Below are 24,424 nucleotides of genomic sequence, written 5' to 3'. Positions count from 1 at the left end.
AGGATTAGCGTAACTGCAGGGTCCTGACAGCGCTACCCGTCACGCCCACACGGAGCAGAAGCAGGAGCGAACTAATTCCTAGCTGTTTTAGGCCCTGCTTGGACTCAGCCATAACTAATGCAGTTCCAAACCTGAACAACTAGAGCAACTGGATTGGATTCTGGCATGGGGGACAATCCCCCTGGAGCGAGTCTGGATCGAGGTGTTTTCTTTCTCATATAACTTAACATGGGTGTGGACAGAAGGAACAAACATCTCTTCTCTCTCCACTGATGCAACAGACACAGAGGTTGGCATTTTTGACATATCACGTTAATATGAAAACATTCTGTGCGGATCTCTCTAAAAACTTGCCTGGGAAGAATCCATGGCTCTGTGCCCAAAAAGTAGAAGACAACTGGACTGCAATGCAAAGCTGCTTGAGCATGCTGTGTGTTGGGTTGAGAAAAAGAGCTATATCCTGATCTCAGTTGTGTCTTTGTCAATCCAGAGTAACGTCAGAGATTTCTGTAGGCTTCAGCCTTGCCAATTCTTGTCGTTTTTAACTGTGAGTCTTGAGAGCGGATGTTTTTCCTAAAGCCCCAGCTCCTGGTGTCATGTGAGTCTGTGTCTGTGTGTGTCTCTCTTATATGATTTTTGTACATTTCTAGCCTTTGTAATTGTAGAGTAAACCTTGAAAACATGACACACACACACCCTAAATGCTCACAATCCAGAAGGTAAATAAAGGTTTATTCCCCACCTCAAATGAGCTGAGTGTTCCTTAGCCTCGGCTAACAACCGGTGCCAGTTCCTCAACGACCCTAGGACATCCTTGTCCTGAAGCCAGCAGATCCAGATCCTTGTCTGGAGCAATCCCAGCAAGTCCTAACTCACATCCACCCTGGCTGCCAGATCAGGGGGCATGGCTGGGGAAAATTACACTCAGTTACAGTGGTGAAGGAGGCCATGAAAGAAAGGTGTGGCCAGGCAATTTCTATGCCTCGATTCGCACCAGCTACCCAAATGGCTCCTAGGAGCCACAAGCTGACAATACAACCCTCAGGCAGTTCTTAATTGTTCTGCGGTAGGTGTGGGCGCCCGGCTTGGCACAGTTGAGTCCATAGATTAGGGGATCATGAAGGATGATCCGTTCTGGCCTTAAATGCTATGGCATCTTGGCATGACTTCCCCCTCCTAAGAGCTGTCCAGATTCTTTTCATGTGTTGTTTAATATTGGGGATGGTTTCGCTAGCATTAAAATATCTATTTGGATTCAGATGATGGAGTGTTTTGTTTACATGCCTGAGCAAGCTCTCCTTTTTATTATTATTATTTATTGTTCTGGCTGCAAAGATAATCTCTGCTAAATTCTTCCCTGTCAGGAGTTTTGGAAAGAGGCCCAGGAGAAAGGGGGAGGGCGCGCAAGGGAATCATTTTCATCTGTGTTCCTCTGGAAGGCAAAGAGCATTCAAGCATCTCCAGATCTTGGGAGCGCTCGTGACCAGAGATGAAATCAGTTCCGTTTTTGCCACTACTGCATAAGTTCCTTTCTTCCACCAGGTGGTGCTCGCTGATGCACCTCTGAATCTTTTAGTAGGGATGGGAATCCACTTTGTTTGTGTTGTCATCAATTTGCTAGCAACAAAACCAGTCGTCTCCAGTTAGTGGTGCGCTTGCACGGTGCCTCCAGCACTTGTGAGGATGGGTGCTCCTGGGCTGACACCCTGCCTCTGAGTGCAATTTCACTGCATGGAACGGCGTATCTTACTCAACCCTAAGTAACCCAGTGAACCAGCCACACTCCATTCAGCAAGAGCCAGCTCAAAGCACTAGATGGCGAAGTTTATTTAGAGGCAGTGGCAACATGGGAACAAAACAAATGAATCATTGAAGCTAACAAAGCAAATCCTCAAGCAAAGAACACAGGAGAGCGCTTGGCTCCTCAACCCCGGTTAGACCTGGTGGCCCCATCTCAAAAAAGATATATTGGAATTGGAAAAGGTTCGGAAAAGGGCAACAAACTTATTAGAGGTATGGAACGGTTGCTGTATGAGGAGAGATGAATAAGACTGGGATTCACGTGTGGGAGTGGGGCGGCCCCTGGCCCTACCCTGGAGGCTGGGTGGTTTCCAGCCATGGCTTCCAAGGGCCAGTCCTGAGCATTAGCCCCCCCTTACCCCCTAGGTTCCTGTGTGAGACTGAACACACATCAGGGCCACGACCCCACTGCAGTCCCAGCCCTGTAAGCCTTGGGAAGAAGCGGAATTTGCCCCACACACATGGCTTCATTGGCCTGGCTGGAGGGTCACTGCCCTCCCCAAATATGGAAGTCAAACTACACCTATGCCTGAAAGCCTCCTCCTGCTACAGGCTAATACTCTAACCACAAGAGCACCCTTCTTTCTTGTAAAAGCAGGAGAGTATAGCTTTGGCACGGCTATTTGAGGTTGATGTGTGGTGTTGGAGTAGAAGGCTATGCAGGGACAATATCATTCCTTTTGTACCTATTCTATAATAAAGCTGCTCCCTCTGACCCGGAAACACCAAGGGAACAGAGTGGCTGTGAACCCCACCTACCTGCAGTGCGCCTATGACAGCTTCACGCTCGGCAAGCAGCAGGCACTAATGTCGTATCAACCATCCCCATAGAGGAAGCCAGCGATAGGACACTTGTTCTTCAGATCCAACCATTGCACAGGCTTCAAATAGCTGAGCCTAGCATTTAGCCTCTCTGTGGGAAGAGCCACTAGATGGCGCCATGACTCACTCCACCACTTCTACCCACATTATTAAATGCAGTATTGCAGCAATGGTACCACTCAGAGCAGCGCCCCAGTGTGCTAGGTGCTGTACAAAAAGACAAAGAGGGGTCTTAAACAGTAGGAGTAGAGTGTATTCGGCACTGGTTGCGATCACTGCAAAATTACTGGGTCCAGTTCCGGTTCCCACAGCTCAAGGAGGATGGTGATAAAGTGGAGGGGGTTCAGAGAAGAGCTGGAAGAATGACTAAACAGTTGGAACATGTGCCTTACGATGATAGGCTCAAGGGAGTCAAATTTATTTAGCTTAACAAGGAGAAGGTTAAGGTGTGACTTGATCACAGTTTATCCGTGAGCTTGGCAGAATTCGATTGTTATTGTGACGGATAGTACCCATGTTTAGTTTTAAGCATTTAAAATTATATCTATTTACATTTTCCCAGTTGTGGAAAATTATGGGGGGGGGTTTCAGAGAATGGCAAGGGGGTCAGCCACTAATTTAATGATGGTAGATGTTGAGATTGAAGAAGTTAAAGCTTAAGGTTAAGATTCTTTTCCCTGAATCTCATGTGTTTATTTACACCAGTGCATGGGTGCTGGAACAATTTCTATAGTGGGGGTGCTGCAAGCCATTGAACCAAACTGTAAACCCTGGATATGATGGAAACCACTTCAAGCCAGGGGTGCAGCAGCACCCCCAGCACCCATAGTTCCAGCACCTATGCACCAGTGTACAGTGTGTTGAAGACACTTCCAAATAAGGGAGGGAATGATTTCACACCAAGTTTGCATTTAATTTTCACCGGCATAAGTGACTACACAAGATGTAAGCTAACAGAGAACCAGACTGTAATGGTCATAATGTGACTTCAGTTGCGCCCATGTCAAACTGGAGTCAATCCACCAAGCTAAGTGGAGTCGCTCTCAATGATGCCCCTGAGATCTAAACTCCAGCAATGCTGGTGGTGTTGCAATTTCTCCTCCTCCCACCCCCGCATTGATAACAAGTTCCCAGTCTCACCCTGTCCGTGAAGGAGGCAAATTTGTTGGAGCAGATCAAGAGCCTCAACCTCTCCTGCACTTGCATTCCCTGGATCTCTGTGTCCATCGCCACATTTCATAGGGCAAGGAAGTTCTTCCGGATGGTTGCTTTATGGATACCACCAAGACTGCCTTCTGGAACTCTGCCACCAAACCCTCCAACACCACATCCACTGGTGCCAAAACTTAAACCATCACCGACGGCGCTGCCCAGAGTGGCCAACACCTCCTGCCAACACCTCCAGCAAAACTGCCGATCGCTGCACCATAGCTGACGCCCCCACCACTCCCAAAGCCACTTCAACTGCCAACGCTTCCGCTACCACAATCTCCACCACGTACATTACCTAGGCCAGCAGAAAGCCTTGTACTGCCATCCTAGTTATAAAGACTGTTGCTGCCCAAGGGCAGCAGAGCCCAAACTGCTGGCCCATCTTAATTCCCCCTCCCCCACCAGCAGTAGAGTAACCAGAGATACCCCTTCTCCTACCCACTGACACAGGTCTGGAACTCAATGGCCAGATCATTGTGGCTTCTTGGAGAAAGAAAGGTTAAACAACATCAGTTGGAGGAGATCAGAGGGGACCAACAGCCCCCTGTGGTGGGAGAGCAGGAGATGCTCCCGATATGAATTTGAGGAACAAAGGCCTTGGTTGCTATGAAAGTGCGAACATTACTACAGAAGATTTGTGAGCGCAGCTTACCTGGGAGTAACGAGTTCTCTTGTAGTTATTCAGCACTTTCAATCTATCAGGCCACTTTGAAGGGTCAAAACTGCTTGGCTTGCAGCCTTCACCCGCCGGGTGCTGTTTTATGGAACATGCTGTGTTTTGCACAGCGGGGCTGTGTTACAGGATCCAAAGCAGCTATTCCGCGGTACAAGCAGGGGGCTGCTTTCCTGTCTTTCCCATCAGTGTATTTTTTAAAAGCATTGTGCTAAGGCACATCAACTGTAGCCCCATTTCTTCCACACAGTCAGGACACTCTGAGACCTTTCTTGCTTGTGAACACCAGCATGTAGTTAATTTACAGTGTCTCAGTCCCGCCACTAATGCATTTTGGTGCTTCCCCACCTTTGCACTGTTTTCCAGCTTTCTGGCCCCTTCTCCAAAGAGGGGGTGGGGAGTGAGTGGGCCCTACTCAGAGGGCTCCCCTAGCTGGCTTTCCCCTCCTTCTGTCTCTCTCCCCCTTCCTTTTCAAAGACTGCCTTCCTGTGCGCTTTTTAAGCCCCTTGACTGGTAATGGGCTAATTAGCTCATTTGCTTCCTAACCCAGGTAACCAGGCACACTCCTGATCAACTAGGCCTTCTTCCGGGGAATCTAATTAGTGCTAATGGAGATGAGACTGCTGACTCAAGCTCCATCTCTAAGAGCTCCGTCACAAGGGTCTAAATCAGGGGTGGGCAAACTTTTTGGCCCGAGGGTCACATCGGGGTTCTGAAACTGTATGGAGGGCCAGGTAGGGAAGACTGGGCCTCCCAAAACAGCCTGGCCCCTGCCCCCTATCCGCCCCCTCCCACTTCCCACCCCCTGACTGCCCCCCTCAGAAGCCCCCACCCATCCAACCCCCCCTGCTCCTTGTCCCCTGACCGCCCCGCCGGGACCCCACCCCCTATCCAACCCCCCCTGCTCCCTGTCCCCTGACTGCCCTGAGCCCTATCCACACCCCTGCCCCCTGACAGGCCCCCCGGGACTCCCACGCCTATCCAACCGCCCCGTTCCCTGTCCCCTGACTGCCCCGACCCCTATCCACACACCCGCCCCTAACCACGCCCCGGGACCCCACCACTTATGCAACCCCCCCACACTCCCTGTCCCCTGACTTCCCTCTGGGACCCCCTGCCCCTTATCCAACCCCCCCACTCCCCGCCCCCTTCCATCCTGCTCAGAGCCCCAGGACTGGCAGCCATGCCACCCGACCAGAGCCTGCCATGCCACCACACAGGGGCAGGCCGGCGGCTCTCACAGCCGCGTTGCCAGTCAGGAGCTCGCAGCCCCGCCGCCCAGAGCGCTGGTGGTGCGGCGAGCTAAGGTTGTGGGGGAGGAGGGACAGCAAGGGAGGGGCCGGGAGTGAGCCTCCCCGGCCAGGAGCTCAGGGGTTGGGCAGCACGGTCCCGCAGGCCAGATGTGGCCCGCGGGCCATAGTTTGCCCACCTCTGGTCTAAATGCAATGCCCTCTAGCAGGAGATGCTTTGCACAGCTGAGCTGACAAAGAAGAAATTTGGACTAGTTCCTCTACAGCAGAGGTCCCCAAACCGTGGAGCATGCCCCCCCATCCCCCGGAGGGCACAGAGGAACGTTCGGCGGGGCGCAGCTGGGGCCTGGGCCAGACCCCATGGGGGGTGGGGAGGAAGCACCACCTAGCTCCTCTCCTGACCCGGGGCTCTTCCCCCTGCCCCCACCTGAACCCCGGGGGTGGGAGAGGGGCGGGGGTACAGGGATAAGGGGGGCCATGACCCTGAAAAGTTTGGGGACCACGGCTCTACAGGCAGAAGGGTGGGTTTCCTGACACAAGTTTTCACAGCTGAGAGGCATAAAGAAGATGACCATGTGAGGGTTCAAACAGAGAGTCAAACAGCCACCTGAATCACCAGCCATTGCTCAGGCTGGCTCCATGGCGTTGATAATGTCTTCTATTGAAAGTCAATGGGAGTTCGGCATCGAACTCACTTAATCGCTGTAGTAAATCCCGCTAGAGGCCTGGCTGCCCCTTAAGGCACCTAACTACCTTTGGGAATCTGCTCCTCAGGAGCTTAAGTCTCATGGAAAGTCAGTGGGATGGAGGTGCCTACGTTACTTTTGAACATGGGACTTAAGCTACAAAGTTCACCCAGGTGCTTTTGAGCCCCGTGTCTATTGGATGCCGCGTTTCGAAGAGTCAAAGGACTGCACAAGAGCCAGCTATTAAGCACGGTCACATTCCCCCGCCCCTGTTAATGCTGCCAGCTGCCAGTTTTGTGGCACGCCTCTGCCCAAAGCACCGGCCCCAATTTGACCCAGAGTGGGGGGATCCGTTCTAAAGATTAACTTGGTAGGAGTTTTGCCGTTACCAGGGCCGATCTTGCAGGGATCTATAAAGCACAGAAGCGGGAGCATGGTGGATTTGGTACCCCCCCGCAACACACACACACACAACAGTGCAAGGAGTCCATGTGAAACTTCAGCTTGTACAGAATTCCCACCCACTGCAAGCATACCTGATCCCCAGGGAGGGGTAGCAGATTTGTATAATTTTTGGTGGTGCCCAGAACGGGTTCAAGTCCCCACCCCCACACCTGCCTAAGGCTCTGGGAGCAGGTTTGGGTGTGGGAGGGGTGTGGGCTATGGGAGTGAGTTTGGGTGCTGGGTGCGGGCTCTGGGCTGGGGGTTGGGGTGCAGGAAGGGGGTGTGGGCTCTGGGAGGGGCTTTGGGGTGCAGGATCTGGGATGGAGTTTGGGGGCAGGAGGGGGCGTTGGCTCTGGGAGGGAGTTTGGGGGTGGGGTGCAGGCTCTGGGCAGGGGGTTGGGGTGTAGGAGCGAGTTTGGGGTGCAGACTCTGGGAGGAAGTTTGGATGCGGAAGGGGGTTTGGGGTGCAGACTGTTGGAGGGAGTTCAGGTGCACGAGGGGGTGAGGGGTGCAGGCTCTGGGAGGGAGCTTGAGCGTGGGGGGTGGGCTCTGGGCTGGGGCAGAGGGCTGGAGTCGGGGGGGGGGGTTTCAGCACTTACCTTGGGCGGCTCTCGAAAGTGACCAGCACCCCCCTCTGGCAGCGGCTCCAAGGCAGGGGGCCGGGGGTCTCCACGCGCCACCACCCACAGGCACCGCCCCCGCAGCTCCCATTGGCTGCAGTTCCAAAGGCAGGGTCGGCGCTTCGGGCTGGGGCAGCATGTGGAGACACACCTCCCAGGGGCCGCAGGGACATGCCGGCCACTTCTGGGAGTGGCGCGCTGCGCCGAGCGACGGTGGGCAGGAAGCCACTTTAGCCTCGCTGCACTGCCGTGGTGGTGGCGGGGGCCACCGGGTCCTTTTAAAGCCTGCACCCCTCACCCCCTCCTGTACCTAAACTCCCTCCAAGCGTCTGCACCCCAAACCTCCTTCCGTACCCAAACTTCCTCCCAGAGTCTGAACCCCAAACCTGCTCCTACACCCCAACCCCCTGCCCAGAGTCTGCACCCCAAACCCCCTTCCGCACCCAAACTTCCTCCCAGAGTCTGAACCCCAAACTTGCTCCTACACCCCAACCCCCTGCCCAGAGCCTGCACCCCGCACCCAAACTCCCTCCCAGAGCCCGCACCCCCTCCCTGCACCGCAACCCCCAGCCCAGAGCCCATACCCAGCGACGTGTGGAGACCCCCGGCCCCCTGCCTAGGAGCCACTGCCAGAGGGGGGTGCGAGACACCCTGTGGGAGATGTTTAGGGACGGCAGGTGGGGCCATGGGAGAGACCTGGCCCCTAACATTGGTGGAGCCGGGGCCCTGTGTTCTGAATATTCCTGGAGCACGGGCACCACGGGCCCATACAACTTGCCGCTCCTGTCCCCAGGAGACCCATAGAGAGACATGGGGTAGAAAAGATGGTTTTGACCATGGACAATTTCTATTATTCCATGTCCCAAAGCCATCTCTTATGCAGCATCAATTTTGCTACTTCGTCTCCTGCGCGCTAGCCCAAATAAGTGTGGATACGCACCTGGGGCAGCAGATTCTCAATGGGTATAAATCGGTGTAGCGCCATTAATGCCAGAGAAGCTAAGCTGATTTATACCAGCTGACGATCTCTAGCCCATAGCCGTTCACTTGGCAGGAAGTCCGGGGTTCTGAGGCTTAAGAGATGAGCTGTGCAAATAACGGATTTTTATCGGGCAGTTCCATAAAAAAATATTAAAATTGCTTTGGCTGGAACCAAGAATGATCATTTTTTTTGGACATTTTTGGCAAATTAAACCCTGGGGAGAAGCAAATCATTTCAAAAGCAAAACATTTTAGCTCTATATGTTTCATTTCCGTTTTGACCCTTTGTAAACATTTTTGATTTTTAGCCAATAAACTTTTGAAGTGACAAGCCATTTGGGACCAAAAACATCAGAAGGTTTTGTTTCCAAAATGGCAAAAGGAAACATTTTTATTTTTACCAAAACAATTTGGTGAAACCAACACAAATTTGCAAAATGTTTCAGTGTCACCAAATCGTCATTTTTCACCGGGAAAAAAATATAGGACAATTTTTTCCCAGCTGTAGTTAACAATATATTAACAATTTTTCGACGCAACAAATCCTGCATCTTGGCAGGGCGTTAGACAAGATGACCCTGGCGAGCCCTTCTGATCCTATGTTTCTTTATTGTCATCCATCTTCATATGTTTTTACTGGATATGGAAGCCAAAAATAATACCTGCAAAGTCCAATGGAAGTTCGGCCAAAGACTGAGGAACCTAGTACATCAAGGGTGTGAGCCTAATTCTCAGTTACCGCAGTCCTGCAACAAAAGACGAACCCAACCAGGAGTTTAAGGCAAGAGCCTAGTTTAAAAACTCAGCCGTGTGACGTTAATGACACAATGCAGTTTATTGGTGATGCACAGAGTGAAAAGCAGCCGGTCCTTTAACAAGAATGAGGCATCTTATGAACATCACACAGGAGTGGGCCCGCGGAAAGGAAATAGGAGGGACACGTTGACTCAGGGCCTCTATTAACGTTCATGATGCTAAATGGGTGGGATTCATGCCCTCTGCGGAAAGCCAGGACAATTCACCGTATTCCTTGTCCTGACCAAGCCCTGAAACACATATGAGCTGATGCAGTGAAATTCAGGAGAAAGTGGCGGAGTGGAAAAACCCAGGGTTACTTCATGAGTGTGGAAATAACCTTGGACATCCACAGCAACCAGAACGCTGAAAACGTAGGGCCTGACTCTGATTTCACTTACACTGGCGTAAGTCAGGAGTTCGTCAACGGTCCTGATTCTCTGCTATCCTGTGCAGCTATTTACGGGGAGTCTCACACACACATTGCACCACGGCAGGGCAACGGAGAATCGGACGTGATGGAATTACACCAGTGCAGAACAAACATAAGGGAGAGGAGAATCAGGCCCCCAGGCACTACACTGGACTAAAATAGGTGCAATTGACAACAGAGCCAAGTCCTGAATGAGGCAAAGCTATAGGAAAATATATCCGCGCTGCTACAGTTCTCTCAGTTTCCCAATGAGCAATGGGTCAGATGCCATCTCTACTCTCTCAGTTACTCCCATTCAGACCTATTGACTTCAGTGCAACTGAGGGTAAAATTTTGTCCCAAGATGAGGGGTTTTTTCCCCATGAATGTTGAAAGGTGGGGTGGGAGTTTCCGTCGCCAAGCAGCAAAAACCTGGGTTAATTCAAAGGTCCCTGAGTTGAGTTTTTACACTCTATCTAATTAATTTTTTGCTTGATGAAGAGGATGTCGAGACATATTTTACGCTAGAGCTGCTTCCCCCTCCCGAAGTGACCCCCCCTCCATAGCCAAAACCGCTTCCTCCTAAACCAATCCCACTTCCACCAACACTGATCCCACTCTTGCCACCAATTCCAAAACCACTCCCACTGCCAATTCCAAGGCCGAAACTGCCTCCGCCACCACCAAGACTGAGGCCACTTCCACGACCTCCACCTCCTCCACCAAGGACATATCCGCTTCCAACTCCGCCACCGCTGCCAGCTACGCTGGTCGTGCTGCTGACCACAGCTGCAAGAAAAAGATCCCTCTGGTTATTCAGAAAGCAGCTTGTGATTTCCAAAGAGAGACAAATTCTGGTGTTACATCTAACTAAGCTGGTTGGAAATTTTCTACCACTGTTTTATGAAGGAAATTTGGGGTTTTGACCAAATGAAATTTTTCCTTGGAAAATTGCAATTTTTCTTTGAAAAACCAAATGCCTCAAAACCTAAGTATTTCAATTCAGAAATGCTACTGAAGTGCCTCATGGGAGTTGTAATTCGGACATGTGCCTCATGTCCCCATTCCCCTCTATGGGCCAAGCTCCACAGCTGGGCAACCGTTCCCATAATGCATCATGGCCAAGGACTTCATAATGCACAGCCTCTGTTCACCAAGAGGGGAGACCATGGTGCATCATGGGAACTGTAGTCTGACTAGGGACCCCCGCCTATACAAGAGAGTGGATGTATGAGGCACCCAAACTACAACTCCCCGGGGCACTGTGGTGGCATTTCTGAATTGAATTTCTTCAGGTTTTGGCTGAAATATTTTGTTTTTTGCTATTTTGGCCAAAATATCAAAAATACGCACACTGCTTCATTTTCAGACCAGCTCTAATTCTGACAAATGAAAGTGAATCCTTGAGATACTTACAGATGCTCACAGGATCAGCATATTCTCCAGACATCCTGTTGGGGAAAGAAAAGTAATTAATGTAAATCACCCCATAAATCACTATAATACAATTACTAAACTTTGAAATATAGAGGGCGTAAATGTTTCCCAAAAGGACAAGGGGTCTGATTCTCATTCACACTAATTATGACAAAATTTGCAAAAGATCTCAGGGGCAGATTTTCAAGGGCTCCGCACCCAAATTTTCATACAAACCCAACATCTCATGATCAGTGGAACTAGAGTCAAAGGGCCAACGTTCCCCGCCCGGACTTATATTGGGAAGACACCAGTGGAACAGAGAATGTGGGGAGTTAGTCTGGAAGTAACCCAGCCTCATGGGCAGAAACTTTGTTGATTTATTCCAGCTGAGGATCCGGCCCCATAATTACCACACACTATTTGTGTATTGCACCTACCTGCATTCTTCTCCCTCCAGCAGTTTCCTGTAGGTGGCAATCTCAATATCCAGGGCCAGCTTGACGTTCATCAGCTCCTGGTAATCACGCAGCAAACGAGCCAGTTCATCCTTGGTGGTCTGAAGGGCGTTCTGAAGATCAGCAAGCTTACCCTGGGCATCTTTTAGGGCCAGCTCCCCGCGTTGCTCAGCATCGGCAATGGCCGTTTGCAGCCCAGCAATCTGTAAGGGACAAATCATGAGATTCTAGTACTGGGAATTGTGGTAAGGCTGATTCATGTCTGCGGAATGAGTCTGGAGATGATACTTAGGTTGACTCACCCTACCCTTGGTTTGGATTGGGAGTTGTTTCTTTTATAAGCTTGCTTAAAGTGATATTTTGTAGGTTGCTCTGTGGGTGATGTTTTGACCATAGGATGTGCCTAAATTGGGCCACAATGGCTATAAAATATGTGCTGCCAAGGGGCAGTCAGAGAAAAACAGGAGAAAGTCCATGGTATTGAGTAAAGAGGGTAGTAACCTGTGTACGTGTGCATGATCAGCGTGTGACCAGCGGTAACGAACCACCTGGAAAAGAGCAATAATTAAATGAAAACAGTGTGGGCAGCAAAAGTCCTGCCAACAGAAGCTTGCACTGGCATCCTGCATGTGTTGCATAAAACATGTAATACTGTACTGGATGGTGATGGAAAGAGAACTGATGGATTTGTAATTTGGATGTGTCTAAAATGTGGTAGACTGTAAGGGGTAGTCGGAGGTACATAGAAGAAATCCAGCATGACCCCCTACGCCACAAGAGAAGGCAACTGGCCATTGTCTTTTTCTTGTATATCTGTCATTCGTCGCTTTAGTCGTAATTGAAATCACAAGGCATGCTTTTGGGTCAAGTCAAGGTTTGAATTAATAAACCTAAGAGTATGTGCCGCTGTAGCACGTCAGTGTCAATGCAACCTATGCTACCGGGGGGGGTTCTCCTGTCGCTGTAGTTAATCCTCCTCTCCGAGAGGCGGTAACTAGGGCGATGAAAGAATTCTTCCGTCAATCCAGTGCTGTCTACACCGGTGATTAGGTCAGAATAGCTACGTCTCTCAAGGGGTTGGATTTTTCACACCCCCGGAGAGATGTAATTATACCGATGTAAAATCCTAGTGTAGATCAGGCCTGAGTGTCCAGCAGCCAGTGTCACCCAAAGGGCAAGCTATGTAGTTCGTGGATTTCTAGCCCCTTGGATTTCTTTCTCTCTTCGCAAGATAGAAGGAAGAACATGGGCACTCAACTCTTAAACCATTTTCGTCCCTGATTTCTCAGCCTTCTATGAAATATCTCTAAGGTCCTGACAGAGAAACACCTGCAAACAGAAGGCTTACGACTGGGAATAGTTCCACTGAAATTCTTAGGGCAGGTCTACACTATGGAGTTAAGTCGACCTAAGTTACGCAACTCCAGCTATGTGAATAATTGTGGTGTCTATATCGCGGCGTCTACATCGCGCTGGGTCGACGGGAGAAACTCTCCCGTCAACTTACTTTACGCTTCCCATTCCAGTGGAGTACTGGAGTCGATGGGAGAGCAATCTGTGGTCGATTTCGCAGGTCTTCACTAGACCTGCGAAATCGACCCCCAGTGGATTGATTGCCGCAGCGTTGATCCATGATAAGTGCAGACATACCCTTAGCGTAGAAAGTACTATGGATAAAATTCTCAAATTTTATCTGATTTAGTAGCCTAAGTCCCATTTTCAAAAGGAATGTAGGCCAAGATCCAAAAAGGTACATACACTCCTAACTTCCAGTTTCAATAAGGGTTAGGCACCTGGGCTCATTTGATAATGCCTCTGTAAGTGCCTAAGCCACTTTTGAAAATGAGACTTAAATTTCTAACTTACTTAGACGCTTCGGAAATTTTTGCCTTTAGGTGCTTTTGACAGGTTTACCCTACATTCCTTACTGTTGTAAGGGTCAGATCCTGCATATATAACTGATTGAATTAAGCAGTTTCCAGGAGTTCTGATATTTATTATTGGTTTTAATGGTGACATGTACCAATCCGGGTCATGGAGGAGAGCATGTTTTATTCCATACCAAATGACATTCCTTTCAGAATGCCAGACAGCACTGTTTGAGATACCTGTGACTATTCCAAGATGCCTTGAAATGTCAGAATAGTTTTGCACTTAAATATAATTGGCCATATCCTCAGCTGGTATAAATCACTGCAGCTCGATTGATTTCAATGAGTCAAAAAAATCACAGAAATATAGGGCTGGAAGAAACCTTAAGAGGTCATCTAGTCCAGCCCTCTGCACTGAGGCAGGACCCAAGTATACCTAGCTACATGAGGATTTGGCCTAGAGAGCTTAAACAGAATCCTTTGACTTAGCAGCTCCTTACATACCAGAAATCCAGTATTTCTAACCCCAACCATTCAAAAATCCCCAAAATCATAAGACTGGCTTTAAAATCATACGTTTTTGTGTGTGTCCAGGTTTTTGAACCTTTATGACACGATGGAGACTCATTTCCAAGCTTTACTCTGCAACCATGAGAGCTAAAAACTTAATTAAAAAACAAAATAAGTAAATAAATAAATATAAGTTGAGATTCTCAACAAATAATTAGACTTCAAGAGCCAGGGCTTTAAGAAAAACACCAGCTATCACAAGAGATGGCAACACAGAGAGTAGGTATCACTCACAAGGTCACAGAGCTCATTAAAATAGTATGTAATAAACACCACAAATCATGTCAATTCCATATTAAGATCTTTCCCACCTGTTTTTTCACACTATCTAATTCAGCTTTCAGCCTCTGGATCACCCGGCTCACTTCAGAGATCTCATTCCTGGTGACCTTCAGGTCTTCACCATGTGTCGTGGCCGTGACCTGAAGCTCTTCATACTGAAAGACACAAGCCATAAGGTCATTAGAAAAGATTTTCATAACTGGAGTTGAAGACATGTTTCAAATTTCCAATTTCCCAATTTCAAATTGGGAGAAAATTGAATGCAATTTTCCCTCCGTTTTTCTACCACTTGGATGATTTTTTTTACGCTGTTGAAAATTATCCTAATTTTAACATTTTTCAAAAAGAAATTCATATTTAAAATAAATAAATAAATTGGAGGAGGAACTAGATCGGGAGATGGAAAAAACTGCTGTCCAGCCAGCTGTCAGCATAATATCAAAGGAAATGTTTACCAATGCGTGTGAGATATTCAGATCATAGAGTCATAGATTCTACGGCCAGTAGGGACCACTGTGATCATCTAGTCTGACCTCCTCTATAGCACAAGTCACAGAACTTCCCCCAAATAATTCCTAGAGCAGATCTTTCAGAAAAACATGCAATCTTGATTTTAAAATGGTCAGTGATGGAGAATCCACCACGACTCTTGGTAAATTATATCAATAGTTAATTACACTCACCGTTAAAAATTTACACCTTATTTCTAGTCTGAATTTGTCTAGCTCCAACTTCTAGCCATTGGATGGTGTTATAACTTCCTCTGCTAGACTGAAGAGCCCATTGTTAAATATTTGTTCCCTGTGTAGGTCTTTATCGACTGATCAGGTCACCCCTTAATCTTTTCTTTGTTAAACTAAATAGATTGAGCTCCTTGAGTCTATCACGATAAGGCATGGAATCCTTCAATCATTCTCGTGGCTCTTCTCTGAACCCTCTCCAATTTATCAGCATCCTTCTTTAATTGTGGGCACAAGAACTGGACACAGTATTCCAGCAGTGCTCCTGCCAGTGCCAAATACAGAGGTATAATAACCTCTCTTCTCCTACTCAAGATTCCCCCATTTATGCATCCCAGGATCACATTAGCTCTTTTGGCCACAGCGTTGCACTTGGAGCTCATGTTTAGCTGCTTATCCACTGCAACCCCCAAATCTTTTCCCAAGTCACTGCTTCCCAGGATAGCGTCCCCCAGCCTGTAAGTATGGCCTGCATCCTTTGCTCCCAGATGTATATGTAACTCACACACCTCCTGAGTGTGGTGTTCTGTCTCATCTAGTGGCACTGAAACCACTTACGGTAAGTCTACACTTACCTCCGGAGCGATCGATCCAGCGGGGGTTGATTTATCACGTCTAGTGAAGATGCGATAAATCGACCGCCGAGCGCTCTCCCATCGACTCCGGTACTCCACCGGAGCGAGAAGCATTGGCGGAGTCGACGGGGGGGCGTCAGCAGTTGACCTACCACAGTGAAGACACCATGGTAAGTAGATCTAAGTATGTTGTCTTCAGCTACATTATTCACGTAGCTGAAGTTGCGTAACTTAGATTGAACCCCCCCCTCAGTGTAGACCAGGCCTTAGAGAGAGAGCATTAATGAGTCTGCTGTACAGCCTTACCTAAGGGCCATACGGCTTTTAGCTCATTCACTAAGCTCCAGAGACCCTAGGTTCAATCCCGCCTGCTGCCAACCGGGGTCTGTCGGCGTTACGTATACATTTACATTTAGCCACATTAAAACACATGTGTTTGCTTGCGCTCAGTTTACCAAGCCATCTGAATCAGTGACCTCTCCTCTTCATTATTTACCACTCTGCCAGTTTGTGTCATCTGCAAACTTTATCCGTGATCATTGAAAGTTTTGAAAATTTTATCCTCTGTCTTTATTACCGTTGGGCAGTGGATGGAAGCTCCATTTCATGAAGGATTTGAGGTTTCAAAATTTGTAATTCTCCGTGAAGGCAAATTCAAAAAAAATATTGTTTGGGGATGATTGAAACATTTGTTTTTGAACAATCCAAACATTTCATTTTGATTTCCAACTGTTTCTTTTGTAATATATTATCTCATTTTAAAAATTGAAATGAAAAGCCCTTTCTCCAGGAAAAAATAATTGAAATGTTTCATTCTGAACATACTCAAACTTTTTTCCCCTCAGTTTTCTTCCGAAACGAAATTCGGGTGAACTTGACCTGATTTTGTGAAGTGTTTTGATTTTGGCTGGATGGCTTAGTTCAAAGGACTATGGCTCCATCAGAATTTCTCCAGCCAGTCTTTAAGTTTGTTTCATAATGCATTGAGCACACTTTTAGGCCCACGTGAACAAATACTTTAATAACAGTTACTAAGCAGTGATATGACTGACATTAATAGATGAATTAAGGGGGGTAGAAAATCCATACGGGTCCCCTCCCTTATCCATAGGTATCATGTAAGGATATTCCAAGGGAATCATATTTTGACCCCAGAAAATGAGAGCACAACTGTGGAAGTTGAGGCTGATGGGATTAGGATGGCTTGATATGCCGAGGAGCACCATGGGTAACCTCCCCTGGAAAACCTGACTTGTGGTCACAGTGTACTAGACTGACAGAGCTATTGTCATTGAGAACATAAGAGACTGGCTGAGAACTTGGTTCTATTCCCATCTCTGCCACTGCCTTGCTGTGGGACCTTGGGCAAGGCATTTGGCCTATCCGTGCCTCAGTTTCCCCATCTATTATAAAGCCCTGTGCAATGTATGGATGAAAAGCTATGGATAACAGCTAGCTGGTGATACACCAGTTCCAACTGGGTCTTGCCAGAGCCTCTTAGATTTACAGAGTCACAGAGTTTAAGACCAGAAAGGACCACAAAATCATATAGCCTTACCGCCTGTATATCACAGGCCACCAGCAACACCCAACATTCATTAAACAACTGAAATTAGACCAAGGTATTGCAGCCCTCAGGAGACTAAACTCTTAAAGGTACAGTTCCTTATGCTAGGCACTATTATTATTTAAGAAGGTGAGGACGGATCATTTTGTGGTTAAATTAATCAGTAGAACTGGGTTCTATGCCTAGCGCTGTCACTGATCTCCTGGTTGACTTTGGGCAGGTCACTTTCCCACTCCGTTTCCCCATCTCTGAAGTGGTGATAAGAAGCCGGCATTCTTTTGCCAAGTGCTTTGAGTGCTATGGCTTCAAAGCACTAGGTCACAGCGACCTCTGAGGAGAATTCTCAATCTACTCTTATATGCTCCTTAGCGGCATGATGACTCACCCTACTTTGGTACCAAGCCTCCGCCTCAGCCCGGCTCCTGTTAGCAATGTCTTCATACTGAGCTTTGACTTCGGCAATGATGCTGTTCAGATCCAAATCTCGGTTGTTGTCCATTTGCAGGATGACGTTGGTGTCTCTGATCTGTCCTTGCACCTGAGCTAGTTCCTGTAGGTAACACAACACTGGACATAGTATTCCACTCGTGACCTGACTCATTCCAGGAGTTGCATCATGCAGAGAAAAATGTGACAGGTCTTTCGATTACAACATTGTCATTGGGGAAAGAGCAATGTGGTCCCATGGGAAGGAGCCTCTGAATAGGAGCCTTACCGCTTCATAGACAGCTCGCAGGAAGTTTATCTCATCAATGAGGGAATCCACCTTTGCTTGAAGCTCCACTTTTTTCGTGTAGGCAGCATCCACTTCCTAAAAAAACACGCCAAATGTTGGGACAATGCTACCGAGGACAAGATCTATTGGGTATGATTCTGATCCTGTTTATACTCAGGGTTTGTTTTCACTGCAAAAGTTATCGCGAGTTACTCCACTCGAATTACTAGCTCCAGCCACACTGGAAACAACACTGAATCAACCGAGAGATGTAGCCTGTAGCTGAGTCCCCACTGCATTACTAGCTTGAGCATCAACAACACTTGAGCTTCAAACCCCTCCTCCCACAGACGGGCCACGTAGGTCAAGTTGAAAACGCTGCTCAACTTGAGCGAGAGATTTGTGTGTGGACAGGAATCGGGTTGGGGCCACACTCAAGACATACCTAGGGCTAACACTGCAGTGAAAGCATAACCTAAAACTGCTTTACATCAGTCTGGCCCGGCAAAGCAGTGTAAAGGGGCCTTTGTGCAAATGGCCCAGGCGTGGGAGTTATATTACCTTCGAGTTTGGTACCAAAACACCTTGGAGGATCTGGGTCTTAGTTACTGCGGATTCAAGCTGATGTAACTGAGAGCTGAATTTGGCCTTTTAAATGTTTTGGCTGCATTTTCTAAGGTTCTGTTTATAAATGGGTAACAGATGTTATAAGCGTGTTACAGACATGTATTGGTGGTGGTTATAACCACTTTGGTTGATGGTGTTATAAGCAACCTACTGGTCTGTTGGACTCCATAACAAATGACAATAATCTATTTTTTTAAAACTATTAACTAATACATATTTTAAAAGAGACCTTAATATAAAGCATGGCCAATTTTTCTTTGTCATTTCTTTCAAGAAAAATACACCTGTCCCCCCAGAAATGACAATGCAATAAGTGAGACACTTAAATTAATGCAACAACTGTGACTATCAATACAGGATGGATTTGTCCTGGATTTTAACAGAAATTATAATACATAGGAATTTTTCTTTGCAGTATTATCATTTTGTTTCTTGTTCAGTGTCTACAGTTCTAGACTTCTGCAACAGTCTGCTGCCTTATCCTCAGATAGCTACAGAGTAATGAGAGAGAGAGATGCATTGCCCACCTTTTTGAGCACCACAAATTCATTTTCTGCAGATGTGCGCCTGTGGATTTCCTCTTCAAATCTGTTGGGTAAAGAGATATGTTTGAAATCTAGCTTCTCAACTACGAGGCAAAAGTAGTAAGCAGTAGTGCAAGGCATGTGTCTGCCAGGTTCTCACATACAATGCTAACCTCTGGCAACTTCATTTGGATGATGACTGCTAACTTTGCAGCCTCCAAAGTAACACTTTGTTGCAGTGGATCAGAGACATCATTCAACACATTACACTCTTCATTCAGTACACCAGTAGTTTGGACCTGGAGCGTTGCTGTGTTTTTCTGAACAGTATAATAGTTTTGTTGTTACATCATGAGTGTGTCCCCCTTTATCATCTTTGAGACAAGATTATGTTTATCTTGGTGTTTAAGGCTGAGATTTCCAAGAGAGTTTACATGGAGTTAAGCACCCAAATTGTACGAAAAGATACTACAGTGATGAGCATGTTAGACGGGTAAGATAAGATAAGATGCTATAAAATAAATATGTCATTGGTTAGATTAGATAGATAGATAGATCGATCAAGGGGGTGCATGGGGATAGATAGATAGATAAATAGTTAGATAGATGATTTCATATGCTATAAAAATATTTTTTTCTGAGGTTGATGAGCATACCATAAAATCTGTATACAGTTCAAGGCAAACAGATTGCTTATTATGTTAATTATGGCTGTGAGCATTGTCCTGAAAACAGAGCAGATTTGATTATCCTGTAACTACATGATTTAAAAGCTCTCGTTATTTTAATAGGAACAAAAATAGCTCCCGCATGAACCACAACCAGAAATCCATGCCAAGGAAAGGCAACAAAACCATTACATTTCCCAGGCTGGTCTTTCTGACTTACTTCTTTCTGAAATCTTCCACAAGATCCTGCACTTCCCTCAGCTCTCCATCTAGCCGACCTCTGTCAGTTACTAGGCTATCTAGGTGCCGCCTCAGGCTGCTGATATATGCCTCAAAAAGGGGGTCGATAGGGATCTTAGTGATTGTGGTGCCCTGCTGCTGCAAGAGGTCCCATTTGGTCTCCAGCACCTTATTCTGCTGCTCCAGGAATCGAACCTGAAACCCAATAGGCAAGAGGATGTTAATTGTTGGACAATATCCCCATGGCATTGGGCCAGACTCTGCTGTCAGTTACACAGGTGTAAATCAGACTCAGCTTCATTGAAGTTGATGGAATTACTCCCACTAAGAGAGATGAAGCAGAAATCCTTCTTGGTTCTTCTTTTGGAATCAAGACGAGAGGGGAAGCTATCACATCAGAACATTGATGGACCAGCTCCTCAGCTGGTGTGAATCCACTTAGCTCCGTTGAAGGCTTTGGAGATATACTGATTAATGCCAGCTGAAGCTTTGGCCCTATTGATGGGAGCCAGTTTACAATAGCTGCTGATTTATGACAGCTAAGAATCTGGCCCTATATAAGTGCTAAGCAGAGAGGCAGAATATTCCACTGTGGCATTTTCAAGGAAAAATTAAGATAAGGCATAATAAAAGGAAGTTGGTTATCTCCAAATAGCTGCATAATAAATACAAAATATTAATAATAAGTAATAATAATAATAATTAGATAGATAGAGGGGGTGGATGGGGATAGATTAGATAGATAGAGGGGGTGGATGGGGATGGATAGATAGAGAGATAGATAGATAGATAGATAGAGGGGGTGGATGGGGATGGATAGATAGATAGATAGATAGATAGATAGATAGATAGATAGATAGATAGATAGATAGAGGGGGTGGATGGGGATGGATAGATAGAGAGATAGATAGATAGATAGATAGAGGGGTGGATGGGGATAGATAGATAGATAGATAGATAGATAGAGGGGGTGGATGGGGATAGATAGATAGATAGATAGATAGATAGATAGATAGATAGATAGATAGATAGATAGATAGATAGAGGGGGTGGATGGGGATAGATAGATAGATAGATAGATAGATAGATAGATAGATAGATAGATAGATAGAGGGGGTGGATGGGGATAGATAGATAGATAGATAGATAGATAGAGGGGGTGGATGGGGATAGATAGATAGATAGATAGATAGAAGGGGTGGATGGGGATAGATAGCTAGATAGCTAGCTACATAGATAGATGATAACTTTATTAAACCACATAGTAAGTACATTGATGTCAGTTTGGACCGGATTCAGCAAGACACTTAAGAGCACATAAGTGTAATCATGTGAGAAGTCCCATTGAAATCCACGGGCTGACTCACACGCTTGATGCATCGTAGTGCAATTGCGCCCATATTTAAGTATCTTGTCAAATCCAGTCCGTTGCAGCGGAGATTCAAATCCATAAAAGCCAGCTGCTGTGTTGCGGAGGCACAAATGTGTGACATACAGCCATGGAGACAGAGGGAGACACATGGGTGGGGGCATGGAGAGGAGAAAGAGAGAGATTACGTTTCATTTGTACCGTTATAGACACCTGAAAAAAATGTGCTTGGAAATGGCATTGCCAATAACGCCTCGTTACTGCATGTCGTTTTGCACATTCATGTCCAACCCAAACCCGGGGCCCTGACTTGACTTTTCAGTCAGTCCTTACTTGACACCAGTAATAGGTTGCATGAGTAAGGAATGAGTAAAAATGGAATAAGAACCTAACTCCTAACCAGGATGCTGCCTCGAGATGTGGTCTTCAAGGCCAACATCCAAAAGGGCTATTAACTCCTTCTTCTTCTGCAGGACACGGACGTCTCCCGCGCTGTTGGATTCCTCGTGCCTGGGATGCTGAATTGTTGGTCTCACCTTGTCGATGAAGGATGCAAATTCGTTGTTGAGGGTCTTGATCTGCTCCCTTTCCTGCACTTTCACTTTCTGGACTTCCGGGTCAATTTCGATGTTGAGGGGCGCCAGGAGGTTGGGGTTGACGGTGACTTGCTGGATGCCGCCAGGAGACAAAACAGGGCCAGCTCTGCCACCACCAAAGCCTCCGCCACCGAGCCCACTGCCACCGTATCCCCCACCAACCCCGTATCCCCCACTGACATACCCACTAGAGACAAATCCACTACTGCCACCAAATCCACCACCACCACCACAACCAGCACCGCTGAATCCACCTCCACCACCACCGAATCCAAGCCCCACGCTCCGGAAGCCTCCACCCCCTATGCGGATGGAAGTGCTTTTGTTTCCGCCCAGGCTATGGAGGCTTCTGCTGCCAAAACCACCACCGTACCCTCCACTTCTTCTCCCAGCGCGAGACAAAGAAGCTGAACTGAAACCCGCTCTGTTGCCACCGGAAGTGATGATGGTGGTCGCAGAGCGTCCACTGAAACCCCTAGCCCCGCTCCCAGACTTAGAACTGAGCTTCCTGTTCATGGTGACCTGTCGGAGAGAAGAAACCGAAGAGTGTGACTCAGGATGAGAGCAGAGAGAGAGAGAGAGAGAGAGAGAGAGAGAGAGAAAACGAGACTGAGCCCCCTCTGAGATGGAAGCTATGTCTTCCCCTTATATACTGTTGAAGGGCTGGGCTTGGTTGGAGCTAGTTAATTCATTAAGATTGTTTTCGGGCTTGGTTTTGCCTTGCAGCAACTCACCCTTTTCAACCCCCTTACACATACACCTTTGAAGTGGATAAAAACACAGAAATCGCTTGTCGGCGTTCATGGCATGAAATTATGTATGTTACACAATGATTGTCTCACATTGCTTGTCTTTTTTTCCCCGCACAGAACACGTTAATGCAAAATAATTAAAAGGAATCTACAAGGTTTTTAATTATTAGTGTGAATGCTCTGCAACATTTTACTTCAAAGCTGCATGCTTGGGACACCTCCTTCTCTCCGTTAGCAACTAGAAGTTTTTATGGCCACATTCAGCTCCCACTTAAATCGGTTTTATTACAACTTTAAGGGGCTTAGGCCCGGATTCCCGAAGGTGTTTAGGGTACAATGTAAAGAAGGCGATTAGTAATATCTATCTATCTATTCTAAGTGACACAGGCACTTAGGAGCCTAAGTGTCATTGAAAATCAGTGGATCTTAAATCACGTAGGTGCTCTTGAAAATTTCACCCAGCTCCTCAAATAGTGGATATCGGTGCAGCGGCTGGATCTGACTCTATGAATTCCTTGAGGTTCACTAAAAGAAAAGGAGGACTTGTGGCACCTTAGAGACTAACCAATTTATTTGAGCATAAGCTTTCGTGAGCTACAGCTCACTTCATCAGATGCATACTCTCACTTTACTTTACTCAGATTTCATCCCCGCCAGCGGCTGCTGTTGTATTGTGACCAGTGCCTATCGCCAAGATTGTCTCACTGTTTCCTTACACACCCCCATCCGTCCGTACCCATCTGTTGTCTCTTGTCTTATACTTCAATTGTAAGTTCCTTGGGGCAGGGACTGTCTTTTTGTTCAGTGCTTGTACAGCACCTAACACAATAGGGTTCTGTTCCATGACTGGGGCTCGTAAGCGTTACACTAAGACAAATAAATAATAATGCACCGGCCAAACAACCTGCACTGCTAGTTACCCGTGTTCTACCAGCTCTGGACCTATCCCAGCACTCCTGACTGATAGGTAAAGTCCAATTTCTGTTCACTGGGAATTTTGCCCGTGCTACGAGTGAACCACTGAGCCTTTCTTCTGCAAAGAGCAGGGTCGACTGAACATCCACAGCTCCAGCCAAAAGCAACGGGAGCTCCAATTGCTCAGCATTTCCGAAAGCTAAGTCAACATGGTACATTTCACAAGCACTATGTTTTCCTGCTATAAATAAAGACGGCCCCCTTCTGGTGTTTTGTTAGGAGCCTTACACTTAGGAAACTAATGATGAGCTTTGGCCTCCATGAAGCATTTTCTTCCTTGCAAGAGTGCGTGTCATGGCAAGAGGGTATTAAGGCTCTTGAGTATGACTGAATGATATTGATGTTTATTTATAACACATCGCACAGCTAACGTTACATTTCCTCTTCCCCCAGAGCACAAACGTTTTTTGGGTCAGATCCCCCACTGATGTAAATCAACATCGCTTCATTGATGGAAATGGAGACACGCTCATTTACACCAGCTGAGGCGCTGTTTGAAAGTGAGTTTGGAACAAGGGCCTGATTCTGATCATAGAATCATAGAATATCAGGGTTGGAAGGGACCCCAGAAGGTCATCTAGTCCAACCCCCTGCTCGAAGCAGGACCAATTCCCAGTTAAATCATCCCAGCCAGGGCTTTGTCAAGCCTGACCTTGATCTCAATTACCCCACAGCAAATCTGCAGTAACCCAAGTGAATTCATTTAAGCCTAATTGTCCAGTGCCTTGCACGCTGCATCGTCAGTTTCACCTGTGCACACTAAGTGAGCATAAAGTCCCTGTCA

At 47.1% G+C, this 24,424-nt stretch overlaps 1 protein-coding gene across 1 annotated transcript; it reads right to left on the bottom strand.

Moving 5' to 3' along the window:
• Positions 1-9,309: 9,309 nt before the first annotated feature.
• Positions 9,310-22,529, bottom strand: LOC102936120 (keratin, type II cytoskeletal 6A). Its single transcript, XM_007058554.4, has 9 exons — positions 21,854-22,529; positions 19,929-20,143; positions 19,044-19,104; positions 17,890-17,985; positions 17,560-17,724; positions 14,322-14,447; positions 11,552-11,772; positions 11,112-11,146; positions 9,310-10,484 (listed from the first exon to the last, which is right to left on the bottom strand). Exons 1-9 carry the CDS (start codon positions 22,427-22,429, stop codon positions 10,168-10,170), a joined length of 1,812 nt encoding a protein of 603 aa, XP_007058616.2. The 5' UTR covers positions 22,430-22,529; the 3' UTR covers positions 9,310-10,167.
• Between the last annotated feature and the right edge of the window lie 1,895 nt (positions 22,530-24,424).

The sequence above is a fragment of the Chelonia mydas genome, chromosome 20 (assembly GCF_015237465.2).
Source record: "Chelonia mydas isolate rCheMyd1 chromosome 20, rCheMyd1.pri.v2, whole genome shotgun sequence".
NCBI classification, from domain to species: Eukaryota; Metazoa; Chordata; order Testudines; family Cheloniidae; genus Chelonia; species Chelonia mydas.
This window is presented reverse-complemented; position numbering and strand designations above follow the sequence as displayed.